General features: G+C 34.6%; 1 protein-coding gene across 1 annotated transcript; it reads right to left on the bottom strand.

The window, feature by feature from the left end:
• Positions 1 to 11773: 11773 nt before the first annotated feature.
• LOC141686783 (bifunctional riboflavin biosynthesis protein RIBA 1, chloroplastic-like) lies at positions 11774 to 16498 on the bottom strand. Its single transcript, XM_074491850.1, has 7 exons — positions 16342 to 16498; positions 15255 to 15615; positions 14929 to 15150; positions 14379 to 14701; positions 13274 to 13403; positions 12558 to 12854; positions 11774 to 12309 (listed from the first exon to the last, which is right to left on the bottom strand). Exons 1-7 carry the CDS (start codon positions 16383 to 16385, stop codon positions 12049 to 12051), a joined length of 1638 nt encoding a protein of 545 aa, XP_074347951.1. The 5' UTR covers positions 16386 to 16498; the 3' UTR covers positions 11774 to 12048.
• Positions 16499 to 16894: the final 396 nt, after the last annotated feature.

Raw genomic sequence — 16894 nt, forward strand, 5'->3', positions numbered from 1 at the left:
TATAGGTTACAAATATTCTTACCCTAACCCAACCGAACCCGATTTATTAATATGCCACTATTAATATTATTTAATTTTTTTAAGTTTGATACGAATCTATACATCTTCTTAGATGTTTTTCTTTGACTACTACAATATATTAAATACGTTATGTATTATCTTTTTTCTCACCTCCGATATTTTATGATTTACGATATGATATACATTACTAAAATTATAATGTTAATTAAATTTAAACATAAGCACTATAATTATAGGTTTTACACATTTTAGTTTATTTATAATTTCAAAATTAACGACAAATTATAATATTGAAACTCTTTTTTATAAAATCATTCAACTCATTCGAAGCGACCCAACCCAACCCAAACCGATGTACGACGTGTGATTTGGGTTACGAATTTATATTTTGCGAGTTGGGTTAAAAAAAATTAAACCGATCTAGTTGGATCGGGTTGTAAAAACGCTTCCAACCCGGCCAACTCGACTCATATGCAGCCCTACCGCCTAGAACCTAGACTTAAACTTCAAAATTCACAGGACATGAACAACTCCCGGAGTTTAACAAGAACAGAGGACAAAAACTTAAACTAGACTTAATTACATACTTAGACAATACTAAAATAAAATACTTAGGTGTATTCAATCTAAAATTTAAAAGAACGATAATTATTAAAGATGATTAAATTAAACAAAATTAAAAAAACAAACGGAGACCAAGAACCCTTTCACCAACACTTTTCCTGCAATCCTCATGGATCACGTTGCCCCATGTATGTCCTATTGATCAGCTCCATACAACACCATTTGGACTTCATTTCCTCCATCTTTCACAGCCTCGGCCTCACCTCCTTCCTGATCAGAGTCATTATATGATATCTCCACGACATTATCTTCCTCATCTACCTCCATCATGAGCTCATCATATTCATTTTTAGTTAGGGATCCAAAATCTCCATTACATGGACTCGATCTCATGTCAAGCATTCAGATGTCCCTTACTCTCCCAAATATTCTCATTTACAAAATCAACCTTTTCCTGTTGGCAGCTCCATCTTGAGCAAGATACCTATCTAACATGTTCTCACTAAAACTGATCACACTGACCCTCAATCACTGAATCTAACTATTGAATCAACACTGCATTGTTTGGATTCAAAAATCATCTTGAATCCTCCCATTCTTTCACTGTCTCGGGATTATCAGTTTTCAAAATGAACAAATTCTCATCATCAAGAAAAGCACCTGAAAGGCCAACAAGAGACCATAACTCATTACCCCCTTTTTGTACGGTTGTGAATCGTTCCTAAGTATATCTTGATGATTGTACCCTTGTTATCTTTAAGAACAACACCGATTCCTGAGTCATTTTCATTTGAGAGCCTGTTTTCTAGGGTGAAATATACATCCCTAAATTGATATTTACTTAATGTTATATTACTCAAATATCATTTTTGTTGTGCATATAATCTAGATAAGCATATATAATGGGTGCTCGTCAATGATACGCTTGGCTATGCATAATCTAGGTAGGCATTACATCGATTGTTCTCGCAAATTATTATACTCCGTTATTATTAAAAGTGAAACAATTATAAATAAACAAATTGAATAATATTTATATTCGTATATATACTTTTAAAATAGAAAAAGATAGATGAATAATTTTGTCAATAATAAAAAAGTAAAATATAAATATTGGTGAAAATTACCCTCTCTTTTTTACAAGGAAAATTACCTCTTACCTGTACGTAAATGAACAGAATGAAGCGCTGGTCCTCTCCGGAATTCTCAAAATAACTATGACTGTGTTTGGGATTGCTGTTGTAGAAAGTAACAGCAGCTTTTTCCTTAAAAGCGGTTGAGAAGTATTTGGTAAATTTAAAAGCATTTTTTTTGTAACCGTGCTTTTAATTAAAAAGCCGCTTTTTGGGAAAGCAGGCAAGTCATTCTTTTAGAAACAGACGAAGGTGCGGGAAGCAGTAAAACATCACCCATTAAACCCACCAAACACTTATTATTTACATTTTAAAAGATAATTGTTCTAACTTTACAGATATATCAAATACATGTATAATAAAAATAACGTATTATCATTAAAAACAATTATTAGCAATGTATCAATATAAAACAACTAACATATATATATATATTCATATATGAGCGTAGGGTTTATTATGATTTATCATGTGGGTGTTGCGTTAAGAGAGTTCACAGGTATACAGATGACATTAACCTATCTGCAGGTACAAGCTCATCTCTTATATTTACATATTAATACAAACACCTATATTATAACATGTATCTTGACTTTGTTTTTGTATGTGATATCTTGATGTGTAGTTTGTACTATATCTATAATTTACGTGGTACCATGCATGTGTGCAAAGTCGTGGCAGATTACTTTACATAACACTACTGCCCGACCTCCCCTGTTCATCATAGACACATATACAATACAAATCAGACATGATTACTTATAAATACTTGTTGTGCAAGGAGATAAATATGATGTTAATATGTTGGAACCAGAACTTACCGGGAAAAAGAGGTTGAGACTAGTTACAAGACAATTATGCATAAGTGTTTCTATATTATTGACCAGATTTATCTTTAATGGAACAACTTCGGTGGTCGTTCTTGCTTTAAGGAAAAACAAGATTTTATACCTCTAAGTTTTTGACCATTTAGCATTTTAAATTCGATAGCAACTCGCACATGTAACAACACCACCCGCTAATAAGCAGTAAAGATGGAACTCATATTCAGATTGTAAAACATATTTTAAATTAAATACCAACTCGCACATGTAATAACATCACATGATAAGATTTATCACGTTAATACATTTGAAGTTATATATGTGAACTAACATTTTAATGAATGATACAGGTAAATACTACTTGGTAGATGCAGGATATACTCAATCAATGAAATATGTTGGCCCATATAAAGCAGTTAGATATCATCTTCCTGAATTTCGGTGTGGTCAACCGGCACTAGGATACAAAGAAATATTTAATAAAGCACATTCATCATTTAGAAGTTGCATCGAAAGAACTTTTGTAGTTTGGAAAGAATGGTGGAAGATTTTGTCAAATATGCCTTCTTACTGGTTTGGTGCTCAAAGGAATATCATTGTCGTAAAAATGGCACTACATAATTACATTAGAGTAAATTCTAATGGAGATACAATTTTTAATGGTATTGATACAAATCCATACTTTGTGCCAAGAGATATTTTTTCGGATCATATACCAACATCAGTGGACCAAAGCCAAACAAAAAATAGATCAAGAGAGGTGGACTTACTTCGAAATCAAATTGCTTCCAGATTGATGATGGCGTAGTTTATTAAAAAAAATATTGTAATTTACCTCATCAAACTGAATAACATTAATTTTGTTAAAGTGTTCATCTTTTTTATTTTTGATTTTATTAGTGACAAATCTTAATATTTAAATATAATTAATGACCAAAACTAGTTAGTTTATCTTAACATGTCTCACATTGCTAAACAACAATTATCTATACTATTATATTAAAGACGAAATATTAAAAGTTTGGTTGTTGGTGGTTGTTGGTCATTGATCACTCAATCCAGAGTCGTCAGATCAAATCGATAAGAACCGTTAGATTTATTCTTAAAAGTTAGTTTTATTTAAGAGGTATAAGGTTCGAATCCTGGCAGTAACATATTAAAATTATAAAAAAAATAGTATCCTTTAAGAAATATAAGGTTCGAATCCTGCCAACAACATATTAAAATTAGAATTTATAATATATAATGATGAAAATAATCGTGCATCACATGGTTTATATACTAGTACAAATTATATACCAAACACCTATATATTTTACTAAACAATTATATATTTGCTTTTCGTTCAATAGCAGATTTGATATAAAATTTACCAAATAGTCAGCAACTTTTTGAAATAGCATTTTTTCTAACAACACTTTTTCTCACAACTACAACACTGTTTAACAGCAATTCCAAACATAGTCTATATTAATATACGTTTTTAATAATTGTCATAGTAGAGTAGTTGGTTGGATGTCTAGTTTATTACCCCGCTCTGTGTCCGTCATTGAACGCAATTAACTAGAATTAGTTTTCATTCCCCACAGCACTCGCTTGAGCGCCATTCTTCACAGCAACAATCTACACTGTTCTACTCCAATCTCGCTTTAGTTTGCTCAACAAAACCAATCAATGAGCATCTGTATTCACTTTTACAGTTCCAACTGAAGAAAGATACCTTTTTACCATCACCGGAGCCTCACTATCAATAGATTATGTTAGTACTGCTAGAAAATGGAAAGTTTGAGCCATGTTTTAGACATGTTCTTGATGTAATTTCCTAAAACTTATTGTTGGAGGTTGTTCCTTTTAATGAGGACTTAAATTTTCATGTGTGGATCTAAATCATTTTCTTAGTGTAATCCATATATAAATTGAGTTGAAGTTAGTAGCTTGAAATGGGTTTGTGGGTTATGTCACACATTGATTAAGTATAGAGGAATTTTACTTAATGTTTAAATAAAATATTTACCGACTTATTATATTATTTTATGATGAATATTGAATCTGTAAGGATTTGTTAAGCAACATTCGTTGATGCACGGAACTCGGTATCCATTGATGGATATCCATTGAAGTACAATGTGGATTTATCCGTTAAAGTTTAGTGTGGATTATCTGTTGATAGATTTATCCGTTGAAGTTCAGTGTGGATTTATCCGTTGATGTTCATAGTGGATTATCCGTTGATGGATTGATCATGTGCGTTATCCATTGATGGGCAAATCCTGATGGGCTGGCTCTGTCAGGATTTTACAAATCCTGATGGGCTGGTTGTCATATTTCTGGAAATATTCATTTAATGTAATTTAAGTCTAAAAATTTATTTTAATTAATGTAATATATTCAGTTACGTTTTGGATTATATATTTGTATATATACACTAAACAAAATGTATGAAATATATAGACTGATACTGTAAACACAAAATCGTAAAACCCTAGCTGCTACATATCTCAATTTCTTTCCTCCATAATATAAAGAATAGAGCATAGGTTTTGTAGGCGAACTGAGGTACATGTCGCTGTTGAGTGATAAGTATCTGTAGACGAAGTACTCTGAGCTATTGTATCCTGGAAGTGATATTACTGCAACCCAACACAGCGTAAGTGGGGCAATAATCTCTTTAAGAATAGTCTAGACTTCTCAAAGGCTAGACGCCTCAGTTGTTCATAGTTCTTTCATACTTGATAAAGCTTTTGTGAGAGCTAAGTATTTTGTTCGATCTTTGTCAGTTCAGTTACTAATTTATCTTGTTGTTTTGCCTTCGTATTTTATTTCGTTAATTGATTTAATTGTTTGTTCTTGCTATACATGATTATATAACCAACCCATTGTTGCGCGTAGAGTAAACTAATACCTAAAAATCTTGAAGAGATTACCTGTGTTATATTGTAATTAGAAAGATGGTTAACGAAACTGAAGATGTTCCTAAGACTGTTAAAATTGGTTCTGGTTCTGGTGGTACTGTTTCTATTTATTGGACTACGTACCGTTTTCCTCAGCTAATTGATTTATCGGGTATGCCTGATAGATTCAGTGGTGGAGTTTCCTTTTCTCGTTGGCAGAAAAAGATGAAACCCTGATTTACGGTTAAAGGTCTATGGCCAGTGGTATAGTATGATCCTCCTGCGTTGGATCAAGAGAAGGCTGAATCTCTTAACGCTTATGCTTTACAGACTGAGAAGGATAGGGTGGCTAGGGCAGCCATTTTGGCAGCTTTGGAGAACACCTTATTCGATGTTTATTCATCAGATGTCTATACTGCTAAGGTCTTATGGGATAAACTGGACCAAACCCGTAATACTAATTCTCGAAGGACTTGAGAAGTATTCTGTGGCTAGGTTTCTTGATTTCAAGCTGGTGGATGGAAAATCCATGAATAAACAGGTTCATGAGTTTGAGATGTTGGTTCATGCTTTGGGTGAGTCCAGTATGATCTTGCCTGAGAAGTTTCGAGTTATGTATGTGATTGAAAAACTCCCTAAGTCTTGGGAAGAGTTTGCTCTCTCCATGAAAAGACAGAAAGGAGAGATCACTTGGACTAACTTGATGTTGGACATCTCTGTGCAGGAGAATCACAAGTCCCAACAAGGACATGTGATGCCTACGGAACACGGGAGCTCGAAGGTGAATGTAGTGACTGTAGGACAGAAGGGAAAGGTAGTCACTAAGAAGGCTAACACTAAACCTGACAAGAACAAGGCTAAGAAACCAAAGGCGAATAAATCATGTTGGTCTTGTGGATCGGTTGGTTATTGGAGCAAGGATTGTCCAAGTAAGAAAGCTGGAGTGGTAGCTCAAGCAAATACTGTGCTTGGACTTGGAACCACGAGTGGGCCTGCAACTAACATGGTCATTGGTGAGGTTGTTGCCTCTGGAACCGATGACGAGTATGTTACTTACAACCCTGTACTAATTTCCACTTATCTGTCACATGAGTGGTTGATTGATACTGGAGCTAATGTGCATATTTTTGTTGATATTAGTTTGTTTGTATCTTATCAACAAAGTCAGGGAGTGAAAGTGACGATGGGGAATGCTAGTGTTGCACAATGCTTGGAATAGGAAACGTGGACCTGAAGTTTGCTTCTAGGCGGATTCTATCTCTCACTAGAGTGCATCATGTTCCCTCTATTCGTAGAAACATAATAAGTGAAAGTTGTTTAGTTAAGAATGGCTCTAAACTTTCTTTGAAGTGTAATAAAGTAGTTATTACTCATACTGGTACATTCTTTGGCAAGGGTTATTTGTCTGATGGTTTGTTTTTAATAAATGTTGAACCCATTTTGGGTGGTTTTATTAATGATAGTGTTTCACCTTCTGTTAATTGTGTAGAATCATTTGACTTGTGGCACTTACGACTTGGTCATTTAAATTTTGGTGCTCTAAAGAATATTATTAAATTAGAATTGATTCCAAAGCATGTCATTGATAAGAAATCTAAGTGTCAAGTGTGTGTAACTGCTAAACAAACAAGGAAACATTTTCATAATATTGTTAGGAATTCAGACTTGTTAGATTAAGTTCACTCGGACATATGTGAATTCAGTGGTGTGTTGAGTAAGGATCACTGTAGATATTTCATTACTTTTATAGATGATTGTAGTAGATACTGTTATGTTTATTTGCTTAAACATAAGGATGAATCACTAGATAAATTCATTATATATAAAAATGAAGTTGAAATACAAACTGGCAAAGTACTTAAACGTTTGAGGTCTGATAGAGGTGGTGAGTATACGAGTACCTTATTTAATGAATTTTGCGCAATAATGGTATAGTTCATGAGGTTACTCCCCCATACACACCTGAGTCTAATGGGGGTGGCAGAGCGAAAGAACAGAACTTTTTCAGAACATATTTAACAGTATGCGAATTAGTTCTGGGTTGCCTAAGTACATGTGGGGAAAGGCTCTGAATACAGCTTGCCATATTCTGAATAGAGTCCCTCTGAAATATATGGACAAGACACCATATGAATTATGGATAAAGCGTAAGACAAGTTTGAGTTATCTTCGTGTGTGTGGGTGCCTTGCTAAGGTGTTTGTCCCTGAACACAAGAGAAAGAAACTAAGTCTGAAAACTGTTGATTGTATCTTTCTGGGCTATCTTGAAACCACTACTGCTATGAGATTTTTAGTATTAAAATCTGACATAGATAGTATTGTGGTGAATACGATAGTTGAATTTCGTGATGCAACTTTCTTTGAGGAAGTATTACCTATGAAGACTGGTATACCTGTAGGTAATTCTGAGGATGATCTCACTCACACATCGAGTTCTCTTCCTGATCATGTGGAAAAGATGACAAATGTGGGGGTGGATCCTGGTAGTAGCACTACTGTTAATGAAGTAGAGGAACCTAGAAACAGTAAGCGTGAAAAGGTAGTCACGGATTTTGGAAGTGATTTCATCACTTATAATGTCGAGGATGAGCCTTTAACTTTCCGTCAAGCCATGGATTCTTCAGAGTCAAGGCATTAGAAAGACGTTGTGAAGAGTGAAATTGACTCAATTGTTTCAACTGGAAAATGAGAGTTAGTTGATCTCCCTCATGGGTATTCTACTATTGGATCTAAATGGATCTTTAAGAGGAAGCTAAACCCTGATGGCTCAATAGATAAGTACAAGGCTAGGCTAGTTGCTAAGGGCTTTAGGCAAAGGGATGACATTGACTATTTTGATACATACTATCCCATTGCCCGAATGACAACAATCAGAATACTTATTACATTGGCTTCTGTACATGGTCTTATCCTCCATCAAATGGATGTAAAGACAGTTTTTCTTCATGGTGACCTTGAAGAAGAGATTTATATGGATCATCCTGAGGGATTTGTTGCCTCTGGTAATGAGAGGAAAGTATGTAGACTAGTCAAGTCCATATATGGCCTTAAACAAGCACCTATAGACTAACATAGAAAGTTTAATGAAACTGTTTTAGACTTTGAGTATTTAGGTAATGAAAGTGATAAATGTGTTTATTATAATGTTATAGGTAATTATTGTGTGATTGTGTGCTTGTATGTAGATGATATCTTGTTGTTTGGAACCAATATTGATATTATTAACCAGACAAAAAGTTTCTTGAAGAGGCGCTTTTAAATGAAGGATATGGGTGAGGCTAGTGTGATTCTTGGGATCAAGTTGACTCAGTCAATTGATGGAATAACATTGCCGCAGTCTCATTACATAGAGAAATCTATACTTGAGAAGTACGATTATTCAAATTGTAGAATCGCTAGTACACCATATGATTCAAATGTTGCCATCGTCAAGAATAGTTCAGGAGTTCCTGTATCTCAATTGAGGTATTCTCAGATTATTGGGAGTTTGCAATATCTTGCTAATGTTACTAGACCTGATATTTCTTATTCAGTGTCTAAGTTAGCTAGATATACAAGCTGTCCAAACAAAATTCATTAGGAGGCACTGGATAGAGTTCTTAGATATCTCAAGGGAACTATTTCTCTTGGCTTGCATTATCGGAAATTTTCGGGGGTACTCGAGGGGTACAGTGATGCAAGTTGGATACTAAGAAATACGGTTCCGATGGAGTGACTGGATATGTGTTTACCCTTGCGGGTGGAGCAGTGTCTTGGAAGTTTTCTATACAGACTTTGATTACTCGATCTACTTTTGAGGCTGAGTTATGTGCACTTGATGCCACAGGGACGGAGGCTGAATGATTACATGGACTCATGAGAATGTTACCTGTCTTAAGCAAGCCACTTCCTGCCATTTATGTTCATTGTGATAGTCGTACAACTATCGACAAGATCAGAAGTGTTAAGTATAATGCTAAAATAAAGAGACACATCCAAGTTAGACTAAAGTGTATAAGGGATCTTGTGTCTGATAGGATTATTGCTATAGAGTTCATAGGAACTAAAAAATATAGTTGATCCGCTGTCGAGGTTGGGGATGGGACTGATACCCATCATAATTCATCAACAGCGGGAACCCAATACACTTGAGAGGAGATCCCTCGAAGTGTATTCAATGTGATAATAACAAGTTGTAAGGATGAATTGGTAGTACCTCTACCATATACATTTAGATACTTATGTATCTGAGTCTATCCCCTATAAACCTTAAGAGGTACTTAAATTGCTAGTCAGCAAGAGATTTAATAAACTCTGATGAAAATAGTTTTGGATCAGGATTTGATAAAACCTGATGGACCAAATACTATGTCAGGATTTATAAACTTTGAATGGGGTCAAGTCATAAGACAAGATGTTGGCAGTACATCTTTGGAGATGCCCAGCTAAGCGAATGCAATTGTGAGGTCGTAATTAGAGGAAATGGTTATTCCTTGAAGCATTCGACGAACAGGATCGGGACAAGACCATAACGTCTGAAAGCCGTAGATATGCACCATAGCCTTTTGACTTGTCGTCGTCTATGGAGTGTGGTTACACCAAACGGATAGAGATTCAAGGTGAAACATTTCATTTATATCTAGTAGCCATCGAAGTAGGGGACTTAGGAGGGTTCAAACCAGGGAGGGTACCGACTCTGAAAAGCAAGTCATGATAAATTTGATATGTATTCCTGTATGGATTTGTGGGTGATTGTTAGAAAATGGAAAGTTTGAGGCATGTTTATACATGTTCTTGATGTAATTTCCTAAAACGAATTGTTGGAGGTTATTCCTTGTAATGAGGACTTAAAGTTTCATGTATGGATCTAAGTCATTTTTTTAGTGTAATTCATATAGAAATTGAGTTGAATTTAGTAGCTTGAAATGGGTTTGTAGGGTATGTCCCACATTGATTAAGTAAAGAGGAATTTTACTTAATGTTTAATTAAAATATTTACTGACTTATTATATTATTTTATGATGAATATTGAATCTGTAAGGATTTTTTAAGCAACATCCATTGATTCACAGAACTCAGTATTCGTTGATGATATCCATTAAAGTACAATGTGGATTTATCCGTTGAAGTTCAGTGTGGATTATCCGTTGATGGATTTATCCGTTAAAATTCAGTGTGGATTTATCCGTTGATGTTCAGAGTGGATTATCCGTTGATAGATTGATCATGTGCATTATCTGTTGATGGCAAAACCTGATGGGTTGGCTGTGTCAAGATTTTACAAATCCTGATGGGCTCGCTGTTACGTTTCTGGAAATATTCATTTAATGCAATTTAAGTCTGAATTTTTATTTTAATTAATGTAATATATTCAGTTACTTTTTGTGTTATATATTCATATATATACTAAACAAAACATATGGAATATATAGACTGATACTGTAAACACAAAAACCCTAACTGCTACATATCTCTATTTTTCTCCTTCATAATATATAAAATAGAGCATAGGTTTTCTGGGCGAACTGAGGTACAGGCCGCTGTTGAGTACTACGTATCTGTGGACGAAGTACTCTGAGTTGTTGTATCCTGAAAGTGATATTGCTGCAACCCAACACAACGCAAGTGGAGTAATAATCTTTTCAAGAACAGTCTAGAATTTTCGAATGTTAGGCGACTCAGCTGGTCATAGTTCTTTCAGACTTGATAAAGTTTCTGTGTGATTTAAGTGTTCAATTCGATCTTTGTCAATTCAGTTACTAATTTATCTTGTTATTTTACCTTCGTATTTTTTTCGTTATTTAGTTTAATTGCATGTTCTTCATTATATAACCGTTCCATTGTTGCAAAGAAAGTAAACTTGAGTAAATAAAACATTTACTAAAACCCCGAAAATGACATTAAACTCTCAACTGCAAGAAAAGATACACAATAGTACTATATACAGGGTGCATGTCACAGCGGCACGGGCATGCCAATATGGGCATGTCATGACGTCAATTAACCAGTCATGCTTTTTCATGATTTGCATGCCTTTTTACTAAAATTTTTTATATTTTTAATAACTATTATAATATTAGAAATATTCAGAAATAATAAATATAAATTTTAAAATATTTACATATATTTGAATATCTAAAAAGTTACTAATATAAATGAGTATTATGATGATATTCGGTTGTTACTATCAACTAACTTTAATTTTTATATTCAAGTTCACTGTATATTAGTATAATAATTATGTTTTAATTTTATTATATTTAATTAATAAATGTCATACCATTTGGGCATGTTTTTGACAGTCCCGTGACAGGTACCTAACTATATAACGATACGATTAAATTATATCCGGCAGAAAAACTCAAGAAAGAAGATAACATTGCTTTTCATCATCATTTACATGGTTAATTCGACAAATCATCATGATATAGGGAATTCTGTTTATTAGTTTTTCTATGGACCAAAAAACACCGACACAAAGACAAAAAAAAAATACAAGTGAGAATTCCATAATTTCAACTTCTTTTTACCACCATGATCTCATCTTCAACTGTAAAATGAAAACAAAGTGATTATGTTTTATTCCATGGATTGCAGACATCTTGTTTGTCATTTTCTAAAACATGACATGCATATTTATGGCACAGATGCGATTGCAGATGGCTCTTCAGGGCTCACTTGACCATTCTCAGCACTGTTGCCATTGAGTCCTAAATCATAGTAAACGTGACCCATTTTCGCACGTTTTGTTTCAAGATATCTCTTATTCTCCTTTGTAATTAGGGTCACAAGGGGAACTCTCCCTGCAACTGCCAAACCGTATCCCTTGAGCCCAACATATTTTGCAGGATTATTTGTCATCAGCTTCATAGTTCGAACTCCGAGGTCTCTTAAAATCTGCAACATGGAAGCCGTAGTTTATTAAACAATGAACTTGCTCAAAAGACCAGTATTTATTTTGCAGTATAGCACATATATGTTGTCTGTTTGCTTGCGTTGGTCTGTTTTTTGTAGAGAATATAGAAATATTAGACTATGTCACTGTGACAAAGCAGTACATTCACACGCATGTTCCAGCATGGGGCATAGAAAATCTAAATATATGCATTGGACATGTTCTAACTGTGCAATATATTAGGTAGTACCTGTGCACCAATACCATACTCTCTTGAATCAACAGGCAATCCTAGTTCCTCGTTGGCTTCAACAGTGTCACGCCCATCATCTTGCAGATTATAAGCACGAAGTTTGTGGCCAAGCCCGATGCCCCTTCCTTCATGACCACGAAGGTAAACCAATACACCTCTTCCCGCAGCTTCAATTTGTTGCATTGCCATTCCGAGCTGGCAACCACAATCACATCTTGCTGACCCAAATATATCTCCTGTAAGGCATTCAGAGTGTACCCTGACGAGAACATCTTCTCCATCTCCTATTTCACCCTGTTTATAGCAAGGAATTTGTAAACATTGTTGCTAAGCACCTCATAAAGCTCAATTTTGTATATTTTGATGATCTTTTTTAATATCCATTGTCAGTATTCACCAAAGGGATAATTTCACCTTGGTCCACTCGATAATAATGATTTATGTTGTGACTATGTAGTTCAATCGTTTACAGGAATTATTTATCACTAATAAAAGGTTTTAGACTTGAGTATGGGAGGTACTCCTATGCCAAGTTACAAGGAACGAATAATTATAGAGAAAGCTGAAGACAAAGGAAATGAATCAGAAAGGAAGACCCCATAAATGCTATTCAACTTAGTTGCAATCAATAGATAGTTATCTGAGGGAACTAAGTTAATTCAAATTGAATCTTGAGAACAAGAAAATTACATAAGTATTAAAAAATTGCTTACCTTGACCATAGCAATATGCTCAATGCCATCTATGATTGACCTGTAACAGTAAGAAATAAATGGTCCCCAAGTTGTAGGTATTCTTGCAGCAGAAGAACGTTCTACTAATTGGTCCCTTTTCCTCCTATATCTGTCATTTTAAATCAATGTGAGGATATTGTTCCTATGATGTCCTTTCACCAATTATGCAATTACAGTTGACAGATGTGAAAATTAAAAAGATGAGATCACGTAATTCACAAGTGACAACGGAAAAAAGGAAGATTAGAAATCAAAGGAGCTTTGATTAGAAAACTAAGAAATTGTTGTGCTTCATATTTTCCATCCATTAACACGAAAATAGATTATAATTAGACACAGGTACAGCCAGTATCACCATTTTACCACCAACTATACTCGACATATATGTTGGATCACTCCACCCAAACAACAAGCAACCCATTGATTGCTCATCACCAAATCAAATGACCTCTTATTAATTGCTCATCACCAGATAAACCAGCCTATTGATTGCTGGTCACAGCAGTCACGTCACTAGTCTATTTCTAGCGAACACAACAACTATAACCAAAGAAATTTAAGTCGCTTTGCAAGGTTATCACGCCAAGTGTCACAATCTTAATATTTCTGTTGCTAAGTACATGATTTTAAATTATAGTCTTGCTTTCTTGCTTTACTGCTTACTAGAATAGTATCAGACATATAATGGAAGATAACTTCCCGGTTCCCGGTTCCCAGTTCCCACTTAGTTTCACAAAAACAAACAAATTTAAAAATCATGTTACTAAATGCACATAGAAATTGCAGATAAATTAAGCTAAATCACCGCTTCTTGTTCCCACCCCCAAAAAAAGAACCTAAAACAAATTCTTCAGCTCTTGAATTAAACACAAGTCTCACTTAAACAATGAAATGGCATCAAATTTAACACCATGACTGACTGCATATTTAAGTAGAACAGAAAAACTGGGTCTAAAGATGCAAGTCAGGATGTAACTATGATAACTACAATAAAGTGATGACAACAATTCGCAAACTAAATAAAGCAAGAATCTATTTAGATATTGTTCAATAAGAATGTCATAAAGCGTTACAATTTGCCTACCTGATCAGATCAGCTATTGATACAATCTTCAAGTTCTCCCTTTTTGCAAATTCTCGGAGCTTTGGCAATCTAGCCATGGAACCATCATCATCCACAATCTCACATAGAACAGAAACAGGTTCGAACCCGGCTAGCACGGTAAGATCCACAGAAGCTTCTGTATGACCTGCTCTTTTTAAAACACCACCAACCCTGTATTTCAATGGAAATATATGGCCTGGGCGATTAAAATCCTGTGGCTTGGAATCCTTAGAAGCAAGAGCTCGTATTGTTGTAGCCCTATCATGAGCTGACACCCCTGTGGTTGTACCATGTTTGGCATCCTACACATAAATAATTGAGTATCATAAATAATATTTAGTCACAAAAACATTGAGCTGTTCAAAATGATGTGCAACATTGGGACCATCTTGTAATTTATGTGCATTTATATTGTCTGCACAGAACTGTCTGAGAAATAGAGAGCAGTTTCATTGTATATATGACTATGCAGGACTCAAAAAATTAAGTTTCATTGATGTCACTAAGCCCAAAATTAATGGTAACATACCACAGTCACGGTGAATGCGGTAGAGAGTATCTCCTCATTGTCTTTATGAGACACCATCAAAGGAATTTGCAATCTCTCCAAGTCTTCCTCCTTCATACTCACACAAATAATTCCAGTGCCATGCTTCACGATGAAAGCCATAGATTCTGCCGTCGCCTTTGATGCTGCCATTATTAAATCTCCTTCATTTTCTCGGTCTTCATCATCCACAACCACTACCATCTGTAATGTTGATAAACATAACACATCAACTATGAAAACTAATTAATATTTGGAACTGCTTTTATGTTTCACAAAATGACTACTTAAATGAAAAAACAACTGACCTTTCCTTGACGAATATCTTCAATGGCTTCCCGAATGGATGAGAAACCAACCGTGGGCTGGTCCAAATCGAATTCATCCCCATCAGGAGAAAAGTCACTAGGTACAGGAATAGTTTCGGCTGCAAGTGTACCCAAAGCTATTGAATCTGGCTGCATCTCAATCCCAGTAGGAAGAGCACTGAGGACGAAACTTTTCCTGCCATTTTGATGGGACAGGAAACCACCTTCTCCAGATAATAGAGTAGATCTCACTTTCCCGTCAACCTTAACCATCCTGATAGAGGCCTCTGATACTCGCGCATTTTTGGGAAACACTTTTACACAATGCAGTCCATTGAATAAAGTGGACTTGTCCAGTTTCCTATATCAAAAAGAAAAGGACACCGGTTCATCAAACAATAACGACATATTGTTGCATGTTTACCCTCATCAAAGACCCTTACTCTCCCTCTGTTTGAAATAAATGAAAATCGAAGAACATGGAATTACATGAAATTTGTACTTTTTTCAGACTAAAAGTCTAAATGTACATTATAACATAACTTCTAGATTTTCCTCCATGCCATTGAAATAAATTTCTAGCAAAGCTCAATTTTACCGATTAAAAACCAAATGCTCATCTCTACCTCAAACTCAGTTTTCCACACAAACCTCTGTCACATAAAATTCGAACTCTCTGAAAAAATTTCCTTGTTCTAAATCTTTTCATTCACATTTCATTTGCTCACAACTTTCTATTACTATTATCTTAACTAAAACAGAGAGCATTGTAGCTGTTACTGCATAAAAATCTCAAGACCCTCAAGCATTTTCTTATTATAGACCATGAAAAAGAAATTCTACTAACTCATATTTCTTAATATAGCCCATCAAAAATGAAACAACATATCAACTTTGAGCTTGAAAATTGAAACTAACAACTCAAAGAATCAACCTAAAGAAAGTCAAAAGACAAAAAAGTCAACATAGCCAAATCAAACCAATGAGAACATGTCATAACAGAAGCTGAAAAAACAGAACAACAACTAAAAAAGACAGAACTCATGTTAAGGATATAAATAACTACATAAAAAGAAACAGAACTTACTGAGAACTAGGTACAATTGTTGAAGACATAGTGATGGAAGCCATTGCTATATTCAAGAAGATACAAATAACGGTTAAATATAAATAGGAGGAGGATGAAGATATATTTGTATTGGTCTCTGGGTATATTTCCTTTTATAGAGAGGAAAGAATGGGAAAATATAAGAAGAATCAAAGAAACCGCTGAAATAATTTAATATAGGGATTTAATACCTGTTTTAAAATGCGGGTCATTTTTAACCTGGGTCACCAACCAATATCTGAACTTTTGGTACAGTTTATAGAGCTATTATATCTGTAATTATGATGTGTATGATGATGGGATCAGGGTCAATGTCAAATTATACATGGGGGGATCAGGTCAATTTGGAAATCACTCCCGTCTCCCATCCGTTTCTTTAAGATTTACTTTTCTCGACCAAATTGTATTTTATATCTTTTAAATTTGGTTAATAATCAATTTTATAATTCTATTTTCAGATATTATAATTTACATGCCCCTTCTTGAAATCCTATTCGAGTTGTATTTTTTTGTTAAATTTTGTCAATTTTTT

This window comes from Apium graveolens, chromosome 9 (genome assembly GCF_009905375.1).
Source record: "Apium graveolens cultivar Ventura chromosome 9, ASM990537v1, whole genome shotgun sequence".
Classification (NCBI taxonomy): Eukaryota; Viridiplantae; Streptophyta; class Magnoliopsida; order Apiales; family Apiaceae; genus Apium; species Apium graveolens.